Genomic DNA, 23,873 nt, shown 5'->3' on the forward strand with positions numbered 1-23,873 from the left:
TTCTTCAAAAATACCACAATGTAGGATACAGAAATGGAAGAACAGCAAAATAACTATGTTAAATCTGCATAAATTGGCAGTTAATCTTGTGGTGAAACACTGATCTACTTTTAATCCACAAAACTGCAGTGTCAGTGAGATACCTGTGGACAGATAGAAAATATTTCAGATTAATATTGGTGGGACTAACACTTCAGGCTCTGAGTACACTTAAAAGACCTTGGATGTCTCATTGAAGTCAAAAGTTTCTACTTTGTATGGAAAGTGATAAGTTTGACATGGAGAGGGGAAGATAGATCTCTGTCACCTATTTGGAGACTGTATCTTTGGGCCATAGATGGCTCTCACTCCTGCCCTAGGCCAAAGAATAATTTTATGCATCTAGAAAAGGGAACAGGAGCCAGGACAGAGGTGGGGACCGTGGCATGTCTTTATCCCTTCTTTAAAAACATTGTCAGAGGTGACAGAAGGTCCTTACTGTCCAATTGCTATATTAAATTGTTATATCATACACAGCTTAACTTCTGTTATCAAGATACCTTTAAACATATGATTCTGAAATAAGTTTTTAAAAACTTTTATGATTTTGTATTATGGATGAATCTATTTCCAGTTCCATTTTTTTGAACCTCAGGGAAATAAAATAGAATAATTCATTCATATTTGAATAAAATTTCAAGTAAAACACTAAGTTAATGTTTCTGAAGTAATTGCTGATAATTCACTTCTCTGATTGCTGCCAGTGTACAGGGTTCAAGTATGTGATGTGCCACTGGCTTTGTGAAAATCAGGATCATAGCTTTCTCAGTTTTCTACTCTACTTGTTTTGATTTTGCTTTTGTTTTGTTTTGTTTTTCCAAGAACAAACTCTAGGAAATTTTTGTGCTCACAGGTCTTACAGGTGTAGACAGTGCATGGACTGCCAGATTGCTGAATTCTTGAAGTGACTGCTGTTCACTTTTGTTCAGTTAATTTTTTTGGAACAGTCTTTACGATGTAGATATAAAAATAATCTCTGTATCTTCATTAACATTTCACTTTTTTTCACCACCTTGACTTTTAAAACCATGATTTATATTAGCAAAATGGAAGATTGTTTTTACTCTGATCTTATGGGAGATATTTTCATCTTTGGTTTTGTCAAGCTTTTCTTCAGAAGAGATCAAAACCTATTTATTGCTTTCCTTAGCAATCTGAACTTCTTAGAAGACATTCTTAATTTTTACTTCTAATTGTACTTCCCACAGTTGCATCTCCATTACCTGCTGGGGTTCACTGCTGCTATTTTGGCATATATTTCTTGCTTTCCCTTCTTTTCCTCTTGCTCTGACATGGAGCATGGCACAAATCTGAACTCAGGAGCTAAGAGATATTTCCAGGGGTTTTAATGTAGACACATTTGCTATGACTTCCTTTTGTGACCTTGTCCTTAAAAAACAATTCCTCTTTTATGTGTCAGTTACGTTTTAACCTTTGTACACTAGATAGACAGTACAATGCACTCAGGAAATTAAATACTCTCTGAGAAAAAAAAGAAGGTGCTTTTACACCAAATATCACTAGTTTTTTATTGAATGTTATGTCAAAGGAAAGTTATTGAAAAAATTGACCATGATTTTGATTATTAGTTTAAACAGATCAATAGTTTAAACTGAAGTGGCAAACTCTTTACCTAGCAGCAAATCGTGAGTTAGATTTACCTCATTTGTAACATAATGGAGAATTTCAGGTAAACAAGAACTAAGTAAATTTAGTACCAATACTGTGTGAATATGTTCTTCTGTGTAATATATTCCAGCAAGAATAAACATTATAGTGCAAAGGTAGAATCATGATTTCTCTTTTTTTCTTTTCTTTTTAGGATGTTTATTCATACAAACAGGTGGGGGTTTCTTTAAACAGGATATTTACAGTTAACCCCAAAGGAGAACTTATACAGGAGCATGCAAAGACAAACATCTCATCGTAAGTAATATCTTATCCCTAACATCTTATGGACTAAATTAATTTGCTGTGCTAATTTGAGACTCAAGTTGCCCAAAGATCCATTCAATTTTAGTAATGAAAGATTCCTTAGAATACTTAAAAGAAAACATAAAAAATTTGGCATAAAATACAGACTTTCCACTTTCCTTCAGTTAAACTGACAAAAGGATTTTTTTTCTGTATATAATATAATATATCCCATCTACTTTAATCATGTAAAAGAATTTTAAGTGTATGATTTAGTCTGCATAAAAATGAGACTCACTAGTTTGCTGAAGCCATCTGTCTTTTCATGGCCTTTTCAAATTTCCTTTTTCTGGAGCTCCTATCTAGAAGAGCCAGAAAACAAAATCTGAAGAGAGGGCCGAGTGCTTCCAGCAAGACGCTTAGGCACTGGTAGCACCTACCACTGGAAATGGCGTTTAGTAATGTCAAGAGTGTCCTTAACTGAAGGAGAGCCATATGGGTATAAAATAGGAATAATCAGTTGAGCAGGGAGCTGCTTGAGCGAAGCTGGACAGAAATGGAGATGCAGAATGTGGTGTTTGAGTATTTGATCAGATAATCTGGGTGTAAGATGGCATCTGTTTCTTACTAGGTAAGTATAATTTGTTAGAATTAATGGATTAGAATGAATTTCTTATCTGAGCTGTGAATCCTTTCTGGAAACTATTCACCAAAATTGAGTTTAGTTTTATTCCTTTGAGGAGGGTGACTTGTCCACCTTGTCTGTTGGTAGTAGTCATGCCTTACTGGTTGGGGACTTAAAGAAGTTCAAAATAAGATGATCTGAAATGGGTCGGCATTCTTTTTATTTGTTTGTTTTCCAGCTATGTCAGACTCTTTGAAGTGGTAGATCACATTTTCCCTTTGCTAAAAAGAAGCCATTCTTCAGACTTTCCTTGTTCTGACACCTACAGTCAGTTCACCTACTGGAGAGAACCTCTGCCACCGTTTGAAACTCAGGATGTACATCCAACCTCGTCTTAACTGCATCTCCACACCGTTGGCCTCTGCTCAAAGAATGAGTTGGCTTGTATTGCCAGGACAGCAGGTGGCTTTTGCTGTTGACAGTTCACCTGGAATCAGTGATGATGTGAGCATTGTATTCTTTTGCTGTGAGCACACTTAGAAATGCTTTTTCATATTTAGTCACGTTTCCAGACAAGAGGAGTCTTGCTGGGAATACGAGTTGCATTTCTAGGTCTTCACCTGGCTCCTCAAATTGTGCCATGCACTTTCATTGTGTAAGGTCAAATAAAAGTGAACTGATGTTGGAGTTGCAGTTAAACGTGCCATAAGGTTGTAAGGTGGTTCCGTGTCTGTTCTGCATCACTGAAGCCATCTTTCATCTCGTCAGAACCGCCTGCCAGTAAGGGAGCTGAAGGTGCTCACCGTTCCTGACATCATCTGGTGACACGGACAGGGATTGCAATCCATACATCAAAATTTTTCTTTCTGAAGGAGCAAATGATTCTTCCCATTTCCCCTTGCTTGACCAACAATTGTTTGTTTAAGAGTTAATTACTGGTCTAGATCCTCACTGATATACATCACTATGGCTGTCAAAGCCAGTTGAGCCGTGTTGATTTATTCCAGCCTGTTTTGACATGGGATATTTCTGAGGAAATAAATTATGTGTAGTCTAAATAGAAGGTAAATGAAATAGGATGGCCAGATTCTTCCAGTCTTTTTCAATTTGAGAAGTATCATGCTTCAAGAGTAGCTATTTGGATCAAGGTAAGTGGGCAAGTGGAAGATACAGGCTATACTATGCGTGATGCTCACATTATTGAAGTGGGTGATTTTCAGTAAAGGCATTTTACCCACACAATGTGCTGAGGTTCAAGATTGTTACTGAGCCAAGAACACTGAGGATTTTGTCAAAATGGAATAGTTTTATTTGAAACGTTACTGTGACTAAAATGTGAATTTTGATGCCGGTGAATGATGCATCTCAGGTTTTTACTGTATGGATTTTTTTGCTTTGTCTTGTAGTGTAAAGAATGGATACTTTTAGTGCAATTTACTCTCCTTTAAGGTAATGAACTCTCCTCTTTCATGTTTTTTTTTCCTTATTTATCCAGACACAAGCTGTAGTTACTTTTTTTTGCTACCTGCTTTTGACAGCCTTAAGACTTAAATATGCGTGCTAAAAGCAATACTGCAGATCAGTTGATGATGTTTTCCAAATGGTCTGCCTTTACACAATATGGTAGTTCAAATGTGGACTTCAAGTGCCCACATGCCAAATGATTCTCAAATGTGCTTGTAGTTAGGAAAGTAACTTTTTTTTTACTTCTAAAATATAGTGAAAAGTCTAATTGTTCTGAAACACTGAAAACGGCAGCATGGGATTCTATGTATATTGTATTTCAGTATGGCTAAACCCGTGGTTCACAAGCTGTGGTCTCTGCCAGCTTGTGATCTCTGAGGCTGTGGTACGTTTTGCAGCTGCTTTGTAGTTTTTTCAGTTAAGAGTTTAATAACAGGAAGGCAGAGTGGTCCAGGAGAAATTTTAAGATATGATTATGGTTGTTATCACCCAGAAGTTTGGGAATGGCTGCTCTGTATCACATTTCTTCTGTTACAACAGATTCTGGTTTTGCATCAAGAGTGATGGCAACATAGATGGGATGGTAACTCTGTACGAGGGGTTTTCTAATTTTTAGTACTGCAGACTTTATCTGGGATGTCAGTGGGCCAATTTATGAGTTTTCTCTGTGCCTTCAATAGTAATGAATACAAGTGCAATCCTTTACACAGCTGCAGTGTGCAGTGGTGAGCACTCCCTAGGTCTTCCTTTCACATGAACGCTTCTGCTTCAGGCAAGATGCATGTCCCCTTTGGAGATACCAGGATTAGACACAATGAGGAACAAATGCAGATTGATTGTTCTCTCTTGGAAGTTTGAAGAAAATGCAAATATCTTTGTACTTAAAGATGGAAGAAATGTGGGGTGGATTTTCTGAAAGACAGTCGGTGGGGATTGCAGGTTGCCAAACTGAGATAGTTGCGTCTCTAAATATAGCCACACGTTCCTTTAATCATCTAATAATATTTATAATTAATGATTGAATAAATGGGTAAATGTCCTAGCTGCATCCTATTGAAATTCAGTTTTGGTAAAGGCCTATTTCAATCCATTTATTATGTAAAATAAACCTAACTAACCCTTCTTTTCAATTAGAGGCTGTCAGTTTTGTTGTATTTATCCTTAACAATAGTAAATATCTATTTTCCTAAGATATTACACAAGCAACTCCCAACAGAAAATATGCTCCCTGAAAATTCTCCACAATTAAACGATGTGATATGTTTATTTATAAATTAATAAATAGGTAATCCAAGGTTGTTTGTCACCATTTGTATTTCAAACCAAATGATAGTGTGAATAAGGGTCTGTTTTAGTTCTGTCAGACTGTAGCTGTGGTGAAGCTGGTACAGGTAACCCTGAGATGCTGCAGAATCTGTCCCAGAGCTTTTCAAGACTTGGTTAAACAGGGTTATGGCTGACTTGATCCAGCGCTGGCAATCATCTGCTTCAAGGATGAAGTTGGACTGCATGACCTCCAGGGGTCTCTTCTGACCAACATTTCTGCGATTCTGTGACATTAAACGCCTTACCGCTGACATGCTTGTACCCCTGTGTATCTGAAAGTTGAAATATAGCTGAACAGTGTCAGGAATGTGTGTTTGTAAAATGTTTATCAGATTTGCTCACAAAAAAGACACATGAAAATCAAGGGTTTGACCTGCTAGAAACATCACCATACTTTTCCAGAAAGTATAAGACATTTTGATTTGGTAGCTGATTAATTTTAGCATAATATTTAAACTGCTTTGTTAATTCATATAGAAGAAAAAGGGATCGTTTAATGAATTCCTACTCTTTCTGTGAAAGAAAAAATACCAACTTTGTTTGCAGTGTAATGCTGGGTTTTGTTACAGAAAGAATATACTAACATAAATATGCAGACACATTAAATCACACTATGTTCAGTTCATGCAACAGTATATGCAGCAGTTTATTTTCTTCAAGCTGATGGCCACACCACTTCAGCTGGGTCACGAGAGGAAAAGAATACCATACTTGTGGCATTAGTTACATTGAAGATAAAATGTTACTGCTGTAATTTGGGGAGGGATGAGAAAGAGGGTATTGGGTATTTTTATTTATAGATATGGATTATTATTATTTCAAAGCCTATTTATATACAGTATTTACTCTGTATATGTATGTGCTACTGCAATGATGAAAATAATTTTAACGCTTCATTTTGATCTGAATGCAACAAGAGTAGAAATATATATTGTAATAAAGGCAAATATAAATTTTTTCCTGACTTTTCTATTTTTCTGTATCCTTTGACAATGGCAGAGTGCTTTTGAAGAACTACTGAAACCTGTAAAGTGTGGCTTTTGTAGCTCCAGTCTCTGTTACCTGTTTCTTATTGGGGATATCAGTGTAACTTGCACTATTTTTGCAGTTTGGCTACAGTGTTTTACCCAGAGCCTTTTCAGATGCAAAGAGTTTGCTGAGAGAGATGGGACCAGGGTCTGGTCTAGCTGTTTTGGGATATGGGAGCAGCACTTTGAAGCCAAAAGCAATCAGACAGGAACTAGAGCAAATTGGAGCTGCTGGGAATCCAACCCACCCCAGAATTTTTTTGAATCTTCATTTTGTGTAATTCCTAGTGTGACCTAAGCAAAAACTAGCCATCTGTTTTGAATGGAGATGTTGTCACTCATGGCAGTGAGACCAGATAGTCTATTTTTTTGTGTCTTTTTTCTTTCTCCTCTTCTTTGACATTGGCCATTCTGCTGTGGAGAAACCAATACCCTTTTTTTATCTCCTGTCCCTGAGAACACTGAGCTGCCTTTTTCTCCCACTGCCAGGTTTGCTGAGCAAACTGACTACAGTGTAATGATGCTGCCAGGCTCGTGTGTGCTGGTATGAAAACAAAGATGTTTGGGGTTGATAAGGCTCTGCGACATCTCAAGTTCTCTGTTAAAAATACAAAAGCAGCCGTATTTGGGCAGCCTGCGGTCACTGCTTCTTCAGTCTTCTCTATTTTCCGTGTGTCTCTTGCTTGTATAAACATTTACCCTGGAGCTCTGGAGACAGACTTTGAAATGAAGGTGCCCTTTTAATCCGAAGTCAGAGAAATGGTGCTTGTGCATCAGCAAACAAAACTTTTTAAGGACATACTCATTGCTCCTGGAATATCCCATTAACACTAGAGATACAGCAGTCTGAGGGAGGAAGCTCCTGAGGATGGAAGAGTATGGAGTTGTTAGAGTTTTTTTGACGCCATGAGTAATGAAGGGAATATTTCCAGAATGCTATGTGTTTGTCCTTATAAATAAATAGTCTCAATTCAATATGCATTGCATATGCTATCAAGTACCTCAGGATAGTTCATTCCAAGAGGCAGGCAGAACATGGCTTGTGCTGAGATAGTGCCTAAAATTATTATTATAACTTTCAGCTCTTCCATGAAGGCATAAAAAGTGAAGTCTGAAGGTTGTTCTTAGTATGTTTTTCTTTGTTTTGTTGTGTGGTTTTTTTTTTCTTTTCATAGAAGTCCAGCAAAGAATGGTGGTGAATGGAATATACTCACAGTGCCACAACCTTAGATAGTCCCCACTCTTTTGCTTGCAGTAAAATACAGCCCCTCATTCTCTTCTGTAGCATGTTGGAGATATGCAATGAAAGGGTTGGTTGTAGATCAGAGGCAAGAGACTGGCTCTAAGGAGCACCCAGCAGTGGTGCTGAGGAATTACAGCTGCTGGATGGTTTGGGAAGAGATCTTCATTAAGACCTTTCCAGTCATTGGGATGTGAGGGAGAAAAGTAAAGGTAAAATGAGAAATTAGTTTTCTTCTAGGAGGAACTTGAAAAAGGGAACAAAACCAGAAAAAATGGGTAAAAAGCACCTTCTTGTTCCTACCCTTGTGCTGACCGTGGGTGGTACTGGGTCAGGTACTGAGCTCTGCCTTTTACCCCTTAAGCAGCACTGCCTGAAATCCCACATGTCTGCGCTGCACAGAAAAGGTGAGAAAGCCATTTTGGCTTCATTTCCCAAACAGAAGGGAATAACATTGAACAAAAGGAAATCTATACTCAAGTGTCCAAGGGACACTGCTAAGAGCAAAACTAAGTTGCAGTTACAGCTAAATTTTAAGCTTATGTAAGGACTAGGGCTTCTTTATTATTTCATGGACTTGGGAAACAAAGTTTTCACCTGCAGTATGTACACCTCTGTGGTACCATGCGTGCATCCTTTTAATATGGCTTACTTCAGTGAATAAATACAGACATCATCATTTTTCACCCTATTTAAGCAAGTGTTTAACTCATCCCTCCCTGAGCTGAAACTTAGGCATGTTCTTAAGCACTTTGCTGGATTAAGCTAAGTAATTCCAAGAAAACTGTGTGCTGGGAAGATACAGTTTCTGAGCTGAAGAATTGATCTGGCTTTACTAATGGTTACCCTTGGACTGGTTTTTAGCCTCCAGCACTGTCAGGTGTTCTGCCTACTGCCAGCAATCTATTTATTGATACAGGAAATCCATTTTGCCTTGCCTTGCTTTTAATGAGTTTTGCAAGCAAGTGGCCCCTTCCTGTGACTCATTCTGTGTTTTCTGAGCGGGAGATTGTGGTTTTAAGTTTCACGTTGGAAAGTAACCGCTGTGTCTGCTTTCCTTGTCTGCTGGAATCTCAACAAGAGGAATACATTTTGGAACAAAGAGATGTAAATGGAGTAGAACAGTTCATGTTTCTTTGCAAAATTGTATAAACATCCTTCTTTTCGGGACAGTTAAAAACACTAGTGCAAAGTGAAAATAAGTCATATTTTAAAATAGCAGCTTTATCTTAGAACATTGCTGTTAACACGGGCAAAAAAAGACATTTTTCCTGGTATCTCAATATGTGTTGGCCCTTTAATTTTTGGATATTTATTGGCTATAAACCAAACAGTGGAGGCCTTTCTCTGATTTTACTGACACAGGAGCAGCTCCCTTAGCATCTGAATGGCTGCTCAGATATGGACAGTTATAATTGCCATCTGAAATGTGAATAGCAAGAGCTACAGATTTCTGTCGAATTCATGATCCCTCTCATCCCTTTAGAATACTGGAGCCAAAGAGGTAGGAGATGTGGATGTATTTGTTTCTGAGTTTTGCCAAAAATATGGTGGCGGAAGGGCAGAATCCTCAGCGGGCTCGGACCGTTAGCACTGAAAACATAGATTTACGTTAAAAACAGCCATAAATACATCAAAACCAATGACCAGGATAGTTTCCATTCCCCATTGCTAGATACAACTATTTATATTTTGGGCTTGGTGGCTATGTCTGTGCAGACAAATCACTGCCCAGTAAAGGGCAGGGGTTGTTTTTAGGCACCCTCACCAACGGGCTCGCTTGGCGAGTGTACAGCTGCTTGCCTGCCACATAGGGGAATTGCTGGCCTCTGCTGACCCTCAGGCTTGCCCAGCCCTTGCTTGGATGAACGCTGGTTGCCCTGGCTCAGGTCATGCTGGGGACCTTGTTGTCAGCATACTGTGTGCCAGAGCTGAGGCTTGTGCCCTGACACTTTGCTTATGTATCTACGCTGTACCTGGGAAGAGCCAGATCTGGGGTTTGGGGCTGAGCTGTAGATCCTTTCCTTATGCGTGTCCCAGCTGGCTGGGTAATGAGATATTGGGACCTCTCCTTCTGGAGGTTTTGGTATGAGCTGGGCTCTTCCTATGCCTTAAGAAGGTGCTTCAGTTCATCTGTAGTTCAGTTGAAACTCAAGAGGAGGCACTCTCTGATCCTGAACTGCTTTCACCTGTCTGGTGCAAACCTGTGCAATATTAACCTATGTTAGGGAAGCTGCAGTTCTGCAAAAGGCCTGAAAAATCTAAAAGCTCTGCTAGCACAGGCTTCTTAGAGTTGAAGTGTGAATGGGGATATACAGAAAAATCATACCTGAGAGCAAATAAGCATGTTGGAAATGCAGAAATTCAACAGATCATGCTTCAAATGTGACCTTCCTGTTACCCTTCTCCACTCTTGAGTTGGCAGAGACAACAATTGGAAGGAAAAATTGTGAGACTCAGAAACTGAAGGAGTTTTATTGGAAATGTACTGAGAAGAAACAAAGAGGAAGACCCAATATTATCATACTCCTTTCCTATAGGGATCCAAATATATAAAAATACAGTACTCTGTATTGTGAACTTTGTTTCTTGCTGATGTATTGTGTGAATGACAACAACATGAGAAATGTTTTTTTTCTCAAAGTATGATGGAGTGGGGTGGGTTTTGGGGGGATTGTTTGTTTTGTGTCAGTAACAGATTGTATGGAATTACAGTGACTTAGGGAGCAGTTCAGCTGTTCACACCTGCATTGCTTTCTAATGCAGTCTCTGCACAACTTGAGAGCCTGCACAGGTATTGCACCTCTCTGCAAAGCTCATTTCCTCTAGCTCTGGATTGCTCTTCTGCACATCATTGATATGGAAACACTTCCATTTCTTTTGACCTAGTACATTCTTGTAAACCAAGGCTATGTATTCTTGGGTGGCTGATCTGATCTGCAGTTTTGTTACTGCCTGAAGGAAAAAGTCACTCTCTCTGTTTCCTCTTTTATTCCTCCTGATTTTCTGCTCCACTGTACTTCTGGGATAGTTTTGTTCTGTGTTAGTGAACTAAATGGACTCAGAGGGAAGCAGGACCTTATGCTTCTGTCTATGTCACATGAAACTGGAACCTCAATTTTACTGTGTCCATGCCAATTCTATACCTGACCTCTTTATTCTTATAGTAATCATCGTATAATTGTGGGCAGACCTTATAAAGTGACATGCCTGGTGTCTATCAGTGAACTTGAGAGCATGGACATAACCACATTCGGATGAGTCCATGAATGGTACCACACCATATGTAAAGAAACTGCAGGATCAAAACCATCTGCTCAAAATAGAGGGACTGATAAGGAAGAAAAACCTGGTCCCAAGTAAGGAACTGGATCCAGTCCGTGCCCTGACACAGAAATCTTGTGTTGATTGAGGTGAATCCTTCGCTGTGCTTCAAGCAGAAGACAGGGATGATGGCAGTTCCTCTGTTCCAGGCATGATCTGCAAACAAGGTACTCATCATGGCTTGGCTTTGCGAACGAAGATTTGGGAAAGGCTCTATCCACATTTGTTACAGGCACACTGGTGGCTAATAAGGCCAATACGAGATAGACAAGTCCGATTACAAAAGGCACAGCAGAAAGACTCCTTAGGTGGTATATTCTGCAAGACACGATTCTTTCTACATTGTCTTTTCTCCTCGAGAGTGATCCTGTGTGCATTCTCAAAGGAAGCAGCAGCGTTATAGATGGTGTGTCTCCAGGCCTCCCGATTTGAGGCCAGAGTAGACCAGTTATGTTGATCAATATGGCCAAGGCTGAGATGTTGTTTCAGGGAGTCCTTGTATCTCCTCTTTGGGGCTCCTCTCTTGCAGCAGCCAGTGGCAAGTTCACCATAGAGCACAATCTTAGGGAGGTGGTGGTCCTTCATCCTTGAGACGTGCCCTGCCCAACGCAGCTGTGTTCTCAGCAACACGGCCTCAATACTTGTAACTGCTGCTTGTTCTAGAACAGATGTATTGGTCACATAATCTGACCAGCGGATGTTTAGGATTGTGTAGAGACAGTGTTGATGGAAGTGTTCTAGGAGTCGCAGGTGGTGGTGGTAGATGACCCATGATTCAGAACCATATAAAAGAGTCGACAGCACTATGGCTCTGTAAACACTGATCTTTGTACTTTTCTTCAAGTGTTTATTTTGCCAAACACTTTTATGGAGTTTTCTGAAAGCACTATATGCCTTTGCTAACAAGGCACTAATGCCTAGTAGATGCTGCGATATGAAGCTGAAGGGTCATGCAAAAAAGGTATTTGAACAACCACCAGTGGTTCAGCTTCTGACAGTCAAGTTTTATCTTTCTTGACCCATTAGAGTGAAGAATACTGTCTCCATTTAGCATCAGGAGACAAAAACATCTTGGTAGCCTCAGTAACTTAAGCTTCCATTTCCTGAGTCTGTTGTCAGCCCAGGTACTCTGTTAGCCTTCAATCTGTTCAGAACAAGATTGAGAGGAGACAAGGAGCTTGGGGCAGATCCTAATTTGTCGAGTAAAAGCTTCTGGCCTTTAAACTCATAAAGGCTAATAATGCCTCCTGGTACTGTGGTAGTCTTTAGGATGCCTCATTATGATCCCTGCAGTAAGAGACCACCTACAAATAGAGCCCACCTAGAAGAAGAGAGCCATCTACCAGAAGAACCCAGAAAAATGGATATTGCAAGTATAAGGCTATTTGGATTTGCTGGAAATAGGTAGTGAGTTAGGCTGGTGCAGAGAGGCACCAAATTAGCATTAGTCATTGTAACAGAGAACAGTATATACACCAGGGCATCCTGGCTTTTGTGGACTAACATCTACTCTTGGGGTCACTGCATGATGTCTGTTTGCTTGCTGGTTATGTCCCAGCTAATTTTGCAATGTGAGCCTAAATCCTTCAACCGCACATCCAGTTTGTAATTTAAGTCTGCATAATTTTATCTCTGCTTGCTTACACCCACTGTCTCCTGGTTTACACAGGCCATTGCTGGCTTCTGTAAGAATTGCTGCATTGATTGATACACGAAACAGGAAGGTAGGATATTTTAATGTGGAACAGTATTTAGAGAGATGCAGCATCTGTGTCTAAAGTGAGAGATAGTTACAGGGTTAGACAAGTAGGCCATCAATTACCGGAGACTGAGGTTAGGACCATCTGGCTGTTTGAAACAACACCAGGTGTTAGCAGAAGCAAATTTCCTGTGTTGCAACATAGGAGGAAAGCAGCAGGCAAGAAACAGCCCTCCAGAGCGAATCTCAGCCATGAAAAAGGCCACTTCTCATTTCCTTTTTTAGTGGTGTCTTGTGGGAAAAAAAAATCACTCCAAGAGCCTGACACACCTGTATCTCCTGCTCAGTGCCTCCCAGGGCCACTCAGGGGGCCGTTCTCAGCCAGGCGTGGGAACCCCTCCTCTGAGGAAGGCTAAGCAGGACTGGTACCCTCACAGCTGGCTTAGCCAGCTCCTGGCTTTCAGTCCCATCCTGACCCTTGTTGATGGACCTGAGCACCAGTGTCCTGGTTTGTATACCCAGCATCCATGGTCCCCTCGAGGCCCTCCTTGCTGCGAAACCCACAGTACAAGGTATCTCCAGCCACACACATCCCTGCCTCAGTTTCCCTCCCCACCCTGAATTGTCTCCATGAGCCAAGGGAGAGGTACCCAAGGGTGGGCGGGTTGCTGGTGGAGAGTGCCAAGAGGTGCAGAGAGACGACGGTCACCCACAGTCTGCTCAGCAGATGAACGTGCACTTACAGCTATTTTCAGCCATTGAAGGCTACTGGGATGTATTTTTAAATAGTCACTGGCTTGATATATGCAAACAGTGTTGCCACATTGTCAATATGTGTGTTGTTAAATCTGAAGGAGTTTCTTATGTGGTTATGCTGCTTCAAATTTTCTCATGTATACTTGACAATACTTTATTATTATTTACATTAAAAAAGGAAATAAACCATAATGCTGAAAGTCATCCAACCTAAAAGTTACACTTACATGAATAAATCAGGAGACAATCACATCTCCCACTAAAGTTGTTCTTACAACTAAGCTTTAAATGTAGCAAAAACCTGATGGAGGGTCTGGTAAGGGGCAATGTCCAAGCCAGTTGTTCCTGGTTCCCAACTCAGCAATGTCCTTTCACAACAACCAGGCAAAAGGTTAAAAACTAGGTAAATGCAGTTTCAGTAACTGGCAACAGAACTTTAGATCAGTATTTCCTTGTTTCTATTTCTGTCAGAGAGAAAAAGCCCTCATAGGTTTATTTTAATCTTTAAATACCATCCTTTAATTATTTTGTGAGAGAGAGAAAATCCTTTGATTTGGTTATAAATGCCAAACTTACATGAATTCCTCGATAAGACACTTTATTCAGGGCCATGGCAAAGGTTGCTAAGTGACAGTAATGTAGTTCTGTATCAGAGCACTTGCAAACCCCTACTGCCGAGGAGAAAATGAAATAGTTGATGACACTGGCATGTGGGCAGGATGGGAGGCTAGAGGGCTCTGGCTTATAAGCAAACCCATACCTATGTATTTTTAGCTACCTATTAAATGCAGGCTGGTTTTCAGAAGCTCTGAGCAGTTATGACATCGTCTGAATAATGACCACAGTGAGGTGTCCAGGTCACTGCTACCCAGGTACTCTTGCGAAAGGGGATAATATGGTGTTAGCTCCAGCAGGATTTGAAACCATCAGCTATTATGCAAATCAGAAGGGCTCACACTGTCCATTAAAATGCAACAAGATAAGTGTTGACCTGGGGATAACATTTCCAAAATGTCCCTGTGACAAATACAGAGATAGAATTTTGACTAATGAGAATTTCTAAACATTGGCTTTGAAGAAAGAGTGTTTGGTGGGGAATGTTGCAGATAACACCAATAAACATTGCTGAAAATAATGCTTTGATTGCAATTCATGCTTACAAAAATATAGCAAATTTCAAATGTCTAGTCAAATTAGTTTCCTTGTGATTTACCTGTGAAACTGATTTGTATGTATGAGTAAATAACCACATGTATGACCTTCAATAGCGGTAAGCAAACACTTATTAAATCCAAGAGATGTAAGCACATAAGTCAAATAAAACCACTGCCTGTTTTCGGGAGTGGAATAATAATTTTTATGTTCCTTTTTTGGTGAAATATTTTGTTGTATGTGACTATTTCATATTTTGCACTTAGAGATGAAAAAGTAATATTTATTTTAATGATGGGCACTACAAATATATTACAATCTTTAACTCTTTAAAATGCTTTTTAAATTTTTTTTTATGTGACTATTTGTCAGGTGTTGACTTGGGTTTTTTATCTGGAATTATTTTACTTAGAATTTTGTTTGATTTGCAAATGAGATTTCCTTTTTAACTTCTAAAACTAGGTAAAAATGAGACAGAGGGATGGTTTGACTGTTAAATGAATGCATAAAATTAACACATAACCGCAGGTTTCTAAGATAGGGCTAGAAAGACAAATATCCAGAAAAATGTGTTTACTGCATCTAGGCAGGACATTTGCTTTTGTGTTTTGGGTGGCTAAGTGCCTATTATGTATTTCTCTCTTCTTCTGCATCCAGCTCTTCTGCATTTCAAATTGCACTCTTCCTATGTGTTTAGTCCTTACCTCCCTCACGAGCTCTCTTTTGTGTGCAAGTGTCAGGACCTGTTTCTATTTCAGATGGATGTGAGACAGGGCTGTGTTGGACCTGATCCTGCCTATATGTCCATCTGCTTCTCTGTTGTTGGGAGGCTGTGCTGTTGGGCTGTGGCAGGAACCAAACAACAGCTGCTTGTGGCCCCAAGGCTGACTGCAAAGATTTCACAAGGACTTATTTTATTTACCAACCTCTTGAAAACTGCCAGAGATGCCCCACCCTTATCAACCCTCAGACTGCCCTCTCCAGCAAGCAGTTTTAGCTAGGAGTAATGATGCACTGGATTCATGTGGAAACATGGCACAGAAATACTTATAAAGTGATCTTTCTAAGGCCTACATACAGGAGCCAGGTGACTGGCTGCATTCGCAGCTTCATCCTGGTTTCTCACATATTTTCAACCCTGTGTAAGAGTGCTCAGGAAACTTGGCCCCAAACAGCAAAAGTACTGTGGTGAGACAAGTAGAGCTCAGTCCAGCTTAGACTCAGTTTGGAGCTTATCTAAGCTGCAGGGTGATGTGTCTGGCACAGACCTTGTGCTGGACGAAACAGGGGTGTTGAGCAACCACTGCCACTTTGGCTTCTCTGGTCACTGCCCAGCACTGTCGCTTGCTGACTGTGCAAGGCTGAAATCCTGAGTCTGAAAGAGCAAGACCCATCTGCCAAGCAGCTCTTCTGCTTGATGAGGTCCATGCAGGTGGGTGATAGCTCGTCTTGCAGTACATTGCTCTGTGGTAAAACACAGTGCTGCCACATCCTGAATGAGTCTGCTCTTGCAGTCAAACTGCTGGTACCCCCGTAAGTACCCTGGGATATTTAAATCCCCTAGGCTGATGGTGGTGCTGAGGATAATTTTGGCTCCTTGACTGTTGAGTCAGTTGCTGGGGCTTATTGGCCAGGAGTCCGTTTTGGATACAGTCTTGGGGTAATGCCTAAACAACTGCTCTGCAAGTGGTCCTGGGAGGCTCTGTGCAACCATGGTGCAACCTCCTACCTTTCTGATCTGGAGGCCAGGATAGAAAACCTTGCTGGGATCTGTGATACAGCCCCCTTCCCTTTGGCTTGGTAGGAGGAGTCAAAAGAAAACAGAGAAGGAAATATTAACACAGCTGTCTTTGATCTGCCTGAAAAAAGTATTCTCAAGAATAATATGTGAGAAAGGCATCAGAATTTTTGCCTGTTTAAAATTTCCCATTGTCTTCTAAGGAGCAAATACTTTGGTGTATATTTTGTTTAGCTAGATTCTTTTGCTATGATGGTCTGTCTACACTGACTAAATTCTTGTGCTAATGGCTCCACGATGCTGCATTTAAAGATTATAATACATTTATAGTGCATTGATAAAAAAAAAGCAGCTTTATAAAAGCCAGGTATTAGCTATTATTAAATAAAAATAATTTACAACTTACCACAGTCACAATGAATGAGATTGACTCACTCACGGGCTTTAGGACATTTTTTTTAGTTTTTGTTTTATGAGACTTTGCATAAAGGATGTTAGCTCAGTTGGAGATTTTCTCTTTTACTCTATGCCAAGGTTTTCAGAAGTGACTAATGACTTTGGGTGCTTAACTGGAAACATTGTAATAATGCCTGAATTTCAGAATGGCTGAGCACCCATCATCTGAAATTTAAGTCCTTTTATGGTCGTTTAAATTCAGCTCTCAGGACTGAGATCCACTAATACATCAGGAACTCTCAAAAAGCTTAGAAGTTATGGAAATATATTAAAAAATTTAAGATGCAATTTCCTCCTTAAAAGCCTCCCTATGCCAAATTTTCCATGTCTCAATATGTGTGGAATTAGAAGAAAGAAATTGGCAATTATTGAATGCAATATGCTTTGAATTTATGATAAAGAAAACATTGTGTTCATTTGCTTACCACAGTGTGGTAGCCCTGCTTTTCTGATAAATTGTGATAGCCATAATGTAGCAAGGGATCATGGGAGACCTCACCATAACCTTGTTTTTAAAGAGCGTTGTGTCAGTCCTCCTGATCTTCAGCATAAATCAGTGAAGTGGTGAGAAAATTCAGCCTTTGTTTTGCAAAGGTGGACACAAATCTCTTGTCTTTATAGAGAGAGAAGTGATTCAGTGGGACATTGCAAGCACAAGAGGCTTGGAATACCTGGGAATGAATGTCCCACACAAGATGACAATACTCTTTATTTGATAGACTTTCTGATGCTGCGCTGCCAGAAACCCACATAACCCACTGTTATGTAGTGGACACACTCCCTTTCACTAACATTGCAGATACCGAGTCAGATCTGTCTTTGGTATCTGCTGGTGCAAACTACCACCAGTTAAATTACACCATCAGGCACCAGGTGGGCTTAGCATATCGTGGCTCACTGGGAGGTGAAGCCTTCTCTTAGATAACTGGAGAACTCTGGCTGATTATCTCATAAAAATCAGCTCTTGCATCAGGCGTGGAATAGGAGGAAGTGAGTCTCTTAAAGGAATTGTATCTGTAAGCTTTTACTTTGTCTAGCCAGGCAGTTACCCACAGCTGAGATCAGATCTGATCTTTTTATGATTTCCTACAGGTTTGCTTTGATTGACTCCTCACTTTCCAATAAACACTCTAAGAGACCATTGGGCAATTAGTGAGGAAATCCCTGGGAACTTTTCCGGCAAGTTTAGACATGGTATGCAGGGTATAAGGGACTTGCCCAGGATCACATGCTCCCAGATACACAGGGCACATTGATGGCTGTTCCCAGAAGTGGATGCCAAGAAGTAAGCTAGTGAGGGGCATGGGAACAGCCTTGTGACCGCAGCCCACAGCATCAGTGGTAGACAGAGGGCTACAGCTGGACTGTGAGAAATGCAGCAGCGTGTTTGGTTTCGAAGTGAGAAACGCAAATGCTTGTCTAAAGCATACTGGACATCTCTGAGCACCCAGCTTTACAGTAACAGTACTATACAGAGGTACTGTGAATCCTTTATCTCTGCCTGACTGATCATTTCATCACATGGATGGTCCTGAAAATGTAGCTCTAGGCAAGAACAGAAGAGTAAGTTTATCTTGGCATCTTCTACTCACTTTTTGTCAGAGGGTTGTAGCAATTGTTATTTCCTCCAAATGTTTTCCCACATCCTACCTCTCTTAGCTTGGACTGTAATCCTACACTTATTCCTGTACTGGCTACTTACCTTTCCAGTCTCTGTCTTCATATCATCTGAGCAAGTTCTCTCCCTGTCTTCCCTGCCTTTGTAGAAGACACTATGGAGACAGTGGTATCTTGGTGCCTTTTTTTTTGTAACTGTTAATTTTATTTCTTCTTGTCCAGATGAACCTACTCCAGTCTGCTTTATTGAAATCCAGGAAGACATATGGGGACCTCCTAGCGTGCACCCACAGTTGTGGCCAGGATCTCCAGGACCTCGCTACCCAACATCAGTTCCTCCTGTTGGGCAGGCTCCACTTCTCTCCTCCTGTGACAGATACTCTCAGGCACAAGGTCTGTCCAACAGCATCCAGGCCTGTTGTGCAGCTGTACCATCTCTAGCGACAGTATAAAATCACAGAATCACAGAGTATCCTGAGTTGGAAGGGACCTACAGTGAAGTCCAACCCCTGGCCTTGCACAGGGCAGTCCCAAGAGTTATACCATGTATGGTTTTGGTTTTTTTATCCTTCTGTCCCAAGAATCACACCAAAAGTGATTTTTTTTCCTGCTGTCCTGCCTCCTCTGAATTACCAGTTGAAGTCCTCAGCAAGGCAGACACCGCGATGGCAAGGGCAGTCTAGTGCCACGTACCCTTGTATCACTTCTCCCTTCTCATGATGTGATGTGCTGGAATGGTTGCAGGAAAAAGACAGAAAAGGAGAGTTTGTGAAACATTCTAGCTGCTCAGCCACGCTTCAGCTGAGGGTGAACAGCTTGTGCTCCTAGACATACCCAGGTGCCCAGACACTTCTGTTCATGGCATTGTCCCTCAGCTAAAATATGTGATGTCTGTTTTAATAAGAACAGAATAGCAAGATATGTATGTCAGACATCAAAAGTCTTGGGACTTAGTTTTGCAGATGTAAAATGAAGCAGATAATTTTTTTTTCTAATGAGTCTAAGAGTTTGGACAACAGCATTGGACAGGGGAGAACACAATTGACTGTACTTGTACTCAAGCAAAAGTAAATTACACTGAGTTAGTGTTTGGACTGGGTAGAAAAGGTGGGGCAATGGAGTCTACAAAGAGAGTCTGAAAGATGACACTGGAGGCACAACCAAACCAGCAATCTGTTGCCTGGCTCATGACCAGGGAATAAGGTTTGCCCCACTTAAAAGGAAATGAACAGAGCCCTTGAGGTATTTCTGAAGAATAAGACACTGTCATCTGCACTTAACATGGCTTGATATGACTTCTAAACCCCCAAAGCCACATCTTCTGCTGGTAAAGAAGCAGAGCTGCCCTGGCAACACGGTGTCTGCAAACACCATGGTGCTACAGCCCCGCTGACACCACCCAGGGCAGCAAGGTCCCCAGCAGAGTCGCAGCTGCAGGAAAAATGCCTGCCACCCTAACCACATCCCATCTTGTTCCACTTCTGCTGCCAGAGTGATTTTAGTAGCTAACTAGATGATTTTTAAGGTCCATTCCAACACAAACTATTCTACGATTCTCTGGTAACACCTTTTTTTCCTTTTCTGTCTGTCCATTGATGGCTGTGCTGTGCCAATGAACAGCACAACAATGTCAGCTCAGAACATAAGACATTTTGAAGAGGCCTCCCCAGCTCCATCCCATCCCAGCATAGCACCCCAACCCTTCCAGCACCCCTTCAGGCACTCAGGCGCCTGTGCCTAATTGAGGCAGCGGCTGGTTTTAATATGAGTTCTGAACACTGTTTTGGTTTTTTTTAGATCCTCGATTTCTTTCAAAGGGATGGTGCATCATCCCCCCGCTGCCTGGCCTGCACTGCCCCGGGAGTGGTGGGACAGCCTGTGCAGCCTCCAGAAGATGGTGCCCTGCTGTTAGGAACAATGCTGTGAGCACAGTCATTCCAGTTCACTGGCACAATGTCATACAAAATGCTTTGTGTCTGTCAGCACATTCCTGGAAGGTCACAGTGAATGATGAATGCTCCTGTGTAGGAGCTGAGGAGGTTTGGGTATTTTTTTCTTCTCCTTTTTTTTTTTTCCTTTCCCTTTTCCCCATGAATTGCATCACTTGGCAGGCTCTTGGCTTCATTCATTTGACTCCTGTGGTTACAAATCTTTCCCAATTGTTGTGAGCCTGCTTCCTCCACAACCCCTCTGTGGCCAAAGCAGGATATTCATGACTGACTGCCCTGGAGAAGCTGGATGACTTCCAGCTACTTTCCACAGCAGAGTTGCTCACTTCCCTCCCCTCGAGGGCTGAAATATCCTGTGGTTCTGGTTAGCTTTCTCTCTGGATGCACATCAGCTAAAGCATATGCATCATCATGTGATACCCAAGGTTGTTTCAGCACAGCTAATTGTGACAGAGACTTTATTTAGATGCCATGTATAAAAAGATGAGTAAAGCACTCCAGTATGAAGTCAGAAGGATATTTGACTTGATCCTGAATGAAAAGCTAATTTTAACTGGCATGTAGCATTGGAGTTCTCCACTGAGCTTTGCACATATGTCTAAGATGTTTAAATAATTCCAATAAACTATGATGTCAACTTTGTAGCTCCGTTGCCATTTCCTATGATTTGGTTCATGATTTCTTTCCACTCTGAGTTACTAATTGCTCATGAAGCTTGTGCAACTGAATGGGGCTCTTCTGTTTTTTCACAGTCCCTTCCCCCATACAGAAAGCACACAGACTTGCCAGTTTTAGCTGGGATAAAAACATCTACAGCTAAATTCAGCATTACCTCTCAGTGGGAATTAACCAGAGTAGCAGTAGTCACTTGGCATAGTACAGCCAACCCCACTGATGAGGACTTCGTTGGTGTGGGGAGTGTCTGGATGGGGAGGAGGCTTAGGAAGAACCCATGCCAGAGTGAAATTGAAAGATGAACACCTGCAAACAGTGTTCAGGGCTCATGTGGGCACACATTCTTCTGAAAGATGGAGACACATTAAATGGTCAGGACTGTTAACAGCCTCCAATACACCTGCTTTTGTTTGAACAAATGCAGCAGATTCTGAGAAGGCACCACTGGGACCCCAAGAGTACATCTGTTCAGGACTCATTTTCTGTCTCTGAAGCCATCTGGCAATGTCTGTACTGTTAAACTCTCTGCCTTCAAAACAGGGTGGCTGCATCTAACTAGGCTAGTGAACAGTCTCTGGTCTAGATGTACCCAGGAACTGGTTGTAGGATGCTGGCAGGTCCAGTTCAGAAGTGGTCCTGGCATTGCTTAACTATTCTCCAGTTTGGATGATGGTGATCTGTTCTTGTGTCCTGGTTCTACTTAACTGTTATGTATGGATGTGGTTGGACAGACTCCTGTGGGCTGTACAGGGTTCACCTGTAGGACTAGGAATCTTCATTTTGGAAATAAGAAAAACATCCTAGAGCAGGAGAAACTGGATAGGGGGGAGAGAATCAAGATTGAAAGTCAATTCTGGGTAAGGAAAAGTTCTGGACTTCTGTAAGAGACTAAATAGAGCCAGAGAGAAAAAAATCAGGGGCCAAGTGAATCCTTGGGAGTCAAAGTTTGTGAATTAAAGTGGGATATTATATTTTCCAGAAAGCTGTAAGAAAGCACATGTTGCTGCCAGTTCATTGGTATGTAGGGAGAAACTAATCAAAACATCAAGGGGGTTTTTCACTGGCAACAAATAAGGACATTTTGCAAAAGCTTTGGTGAAGACAAGCAAGTTACAAAATGCTATACAGTAATGACTACATGCTGCAAAATGTGGGATGAAAGGAAAAAAGGCTTGAGGACATTTCATACTCTATACATTTCCAGAGAATTCATCAGAACTTTCAAGTTGTTGAAGAAATTTCAGGAAGTGGAAAAGCAGAGCTTTTGCACAATCTATGAGTAACTTAAAAAAAAAAACCAAACTACTCCAGTCAGAGAAAGAAATTAAAACTGGTTTGGGTTTACTTTTTTTCATGAAATCCCTTGGTGTTTTTATTTCCCAGGTCTTCATTTACAGGCTCAGGTTTCTTTGTCACTTCCCTTTGTACAGACCAAGAGCTGTTCCATATACAGGAACACAAACAGCATCAGAAACCTTCTTCGGGTAAGGGTCACTTCAGATCAAATGAGCTCTTTGTCAGCATCTCTAAAACCTGATAACAATATGTGAAAGCAGGTTGACCAAGAGACATAACAAGATTGAAGCCACCTTTTTCTTTCCTCTTCAGCATTTCTTGATGTCACCAAAGGGAGTTGCTAGCAGGACTCTTATACCTGTAGTGCTCTATCAAGCCATAGTGGGTTGCTCTGTGTGTCACTTGTGCAAAACACAAGGAATTACTGATGTCTGCAGGGCTTTGGGGGCACTGTGTGGTGTGAAGCCAGGTCTGTGGCACATTCCAGAGACGTGACAGAGGTCCATGCAGAGATGACATAACCAGTTAGAACAGCCCAGCTTTGGCCCTTCAGGCTTCGCCAGAGGCTGTACATGCTCACACAGGATGCTGGCTTTGCAGCTAGTGGCTGTAAGTCCACTGTGTCTGCTTTTCACGTGTTGCCTATAGCTCTTTGCATCGTGTTTACCCAAGAATGGGAGATCCTCAGGTCTTCTTGCCACTCAGTACCTCTGAGGAGGAGATCACAGAATGACTGAATGGGTCAGTTTGAAAGGGCTACAGTGGACCAGCTGGTCCAACTTCCCTGCTTAAGCAGGGTCATCCTAGAGCGCATTGCACAGGATTGCATCCAGACGGTTCTGGAATGTCTCCAGTGAGGAGATCCCACAACCACTCTGGGAACCTGTTCCAGTGCTCAATCACCTGCACAGTAAAGAAGTTCTTCCTCATATTCAGGTGGAACTTCCTGTGCAAATGTATATGATGCCATGTCTGAGAGCTGCTTTATGCTGATGACGCCACCCTTGTCACTCACACAGAAGCAGCTCTGCAGCGTTTAACATCCTGCTTTGCAGAGGCTGCTGAGCTCTTTGGGCTGGAAGTCAGCTTAAAGAAAGCTGACGTTCTCTATCAACCTGCACCTCAGGAAGTCTTCCATCATCCCCCTATCACCATTGGTGAATCAAAGATCAAATCAGTTCAGCAGTTTAATTACCTAGGTAGCCTCGTCTCCTCGGATGGTAAGATTGACAGAGAGTTAGACAACAGGTTAGCAAAGGCATATAGAGCTTTCGGAAAACTCCATAAAAGAGTTTGGCAAAATAAACACTTGAAGAAAAGTACAAAGATCAGTGTTTACAGAGCCATAGTGCTGTCTACTCTTTTATATGGATCCGAATCATGGGTCATCTACCACCACCACCTGCAACTCTCAGAACACTTCCATCAACGCTGCCTCCGCACAATCCTAAACATCCACTGGTCAGATTATGTGACCAATACATCTGTTCTAGAACAAGCAGCAGTCACAAGTATTGAGGCCATGTTGCTGAGAACACAGCTGCGTTGGGCAGGACACGTCTCCAGGATGAAAGA

At 41.4% G+C, this 23,873-nt stretch overlaps 1 protein-coding gene across 5 annotated transcripts in view; it reads left to right on the forward strand.

The window, feature by feature from the left end:
• LPIN1 (lipin 1) overlaps positions 1-6,326 on the forward strand; it is a 79,509-nt gene extending 73,183 nt beyond the window's left edge. For all 5 annotated transcript variants that reach the window (XM_032684322.1, XM_032684320.1, XM_032684323.1 and 2 more), the window contains 2 exons: positions 1,862-1,965; positions 2,817-6,326. In XM_032684322.1, the coding sequence (XP_032540213.1) occupies positions 1,862-1,965; positions 2,817-2,976 (264 nt within the window). In that variant the 3' untranslated portion in view covers positions 2,977-6,326. The remainder of the gene's footprint in view (positions 1-1,861; positions 1,966-2,816) is intronic.
• Positions 6,327-23,873: the final 17,547 nt, after the last annotated feature.

This window comes from Chiroxiphia lanceolata, chromosome 3, assembly GCF_009829145.1.
Source record: "Chiroxiphia lanceolata isolate bChiLan1 chromosome 3, bChiLan1.pri, whole genome shotgun sequence".
Lineage (NCBI taxonomy): Eukaryota > Metazoa > Chordata > Aves > Passeriformes > Pipridae > Chiroxiphia > Chiroxiphia lanceolata.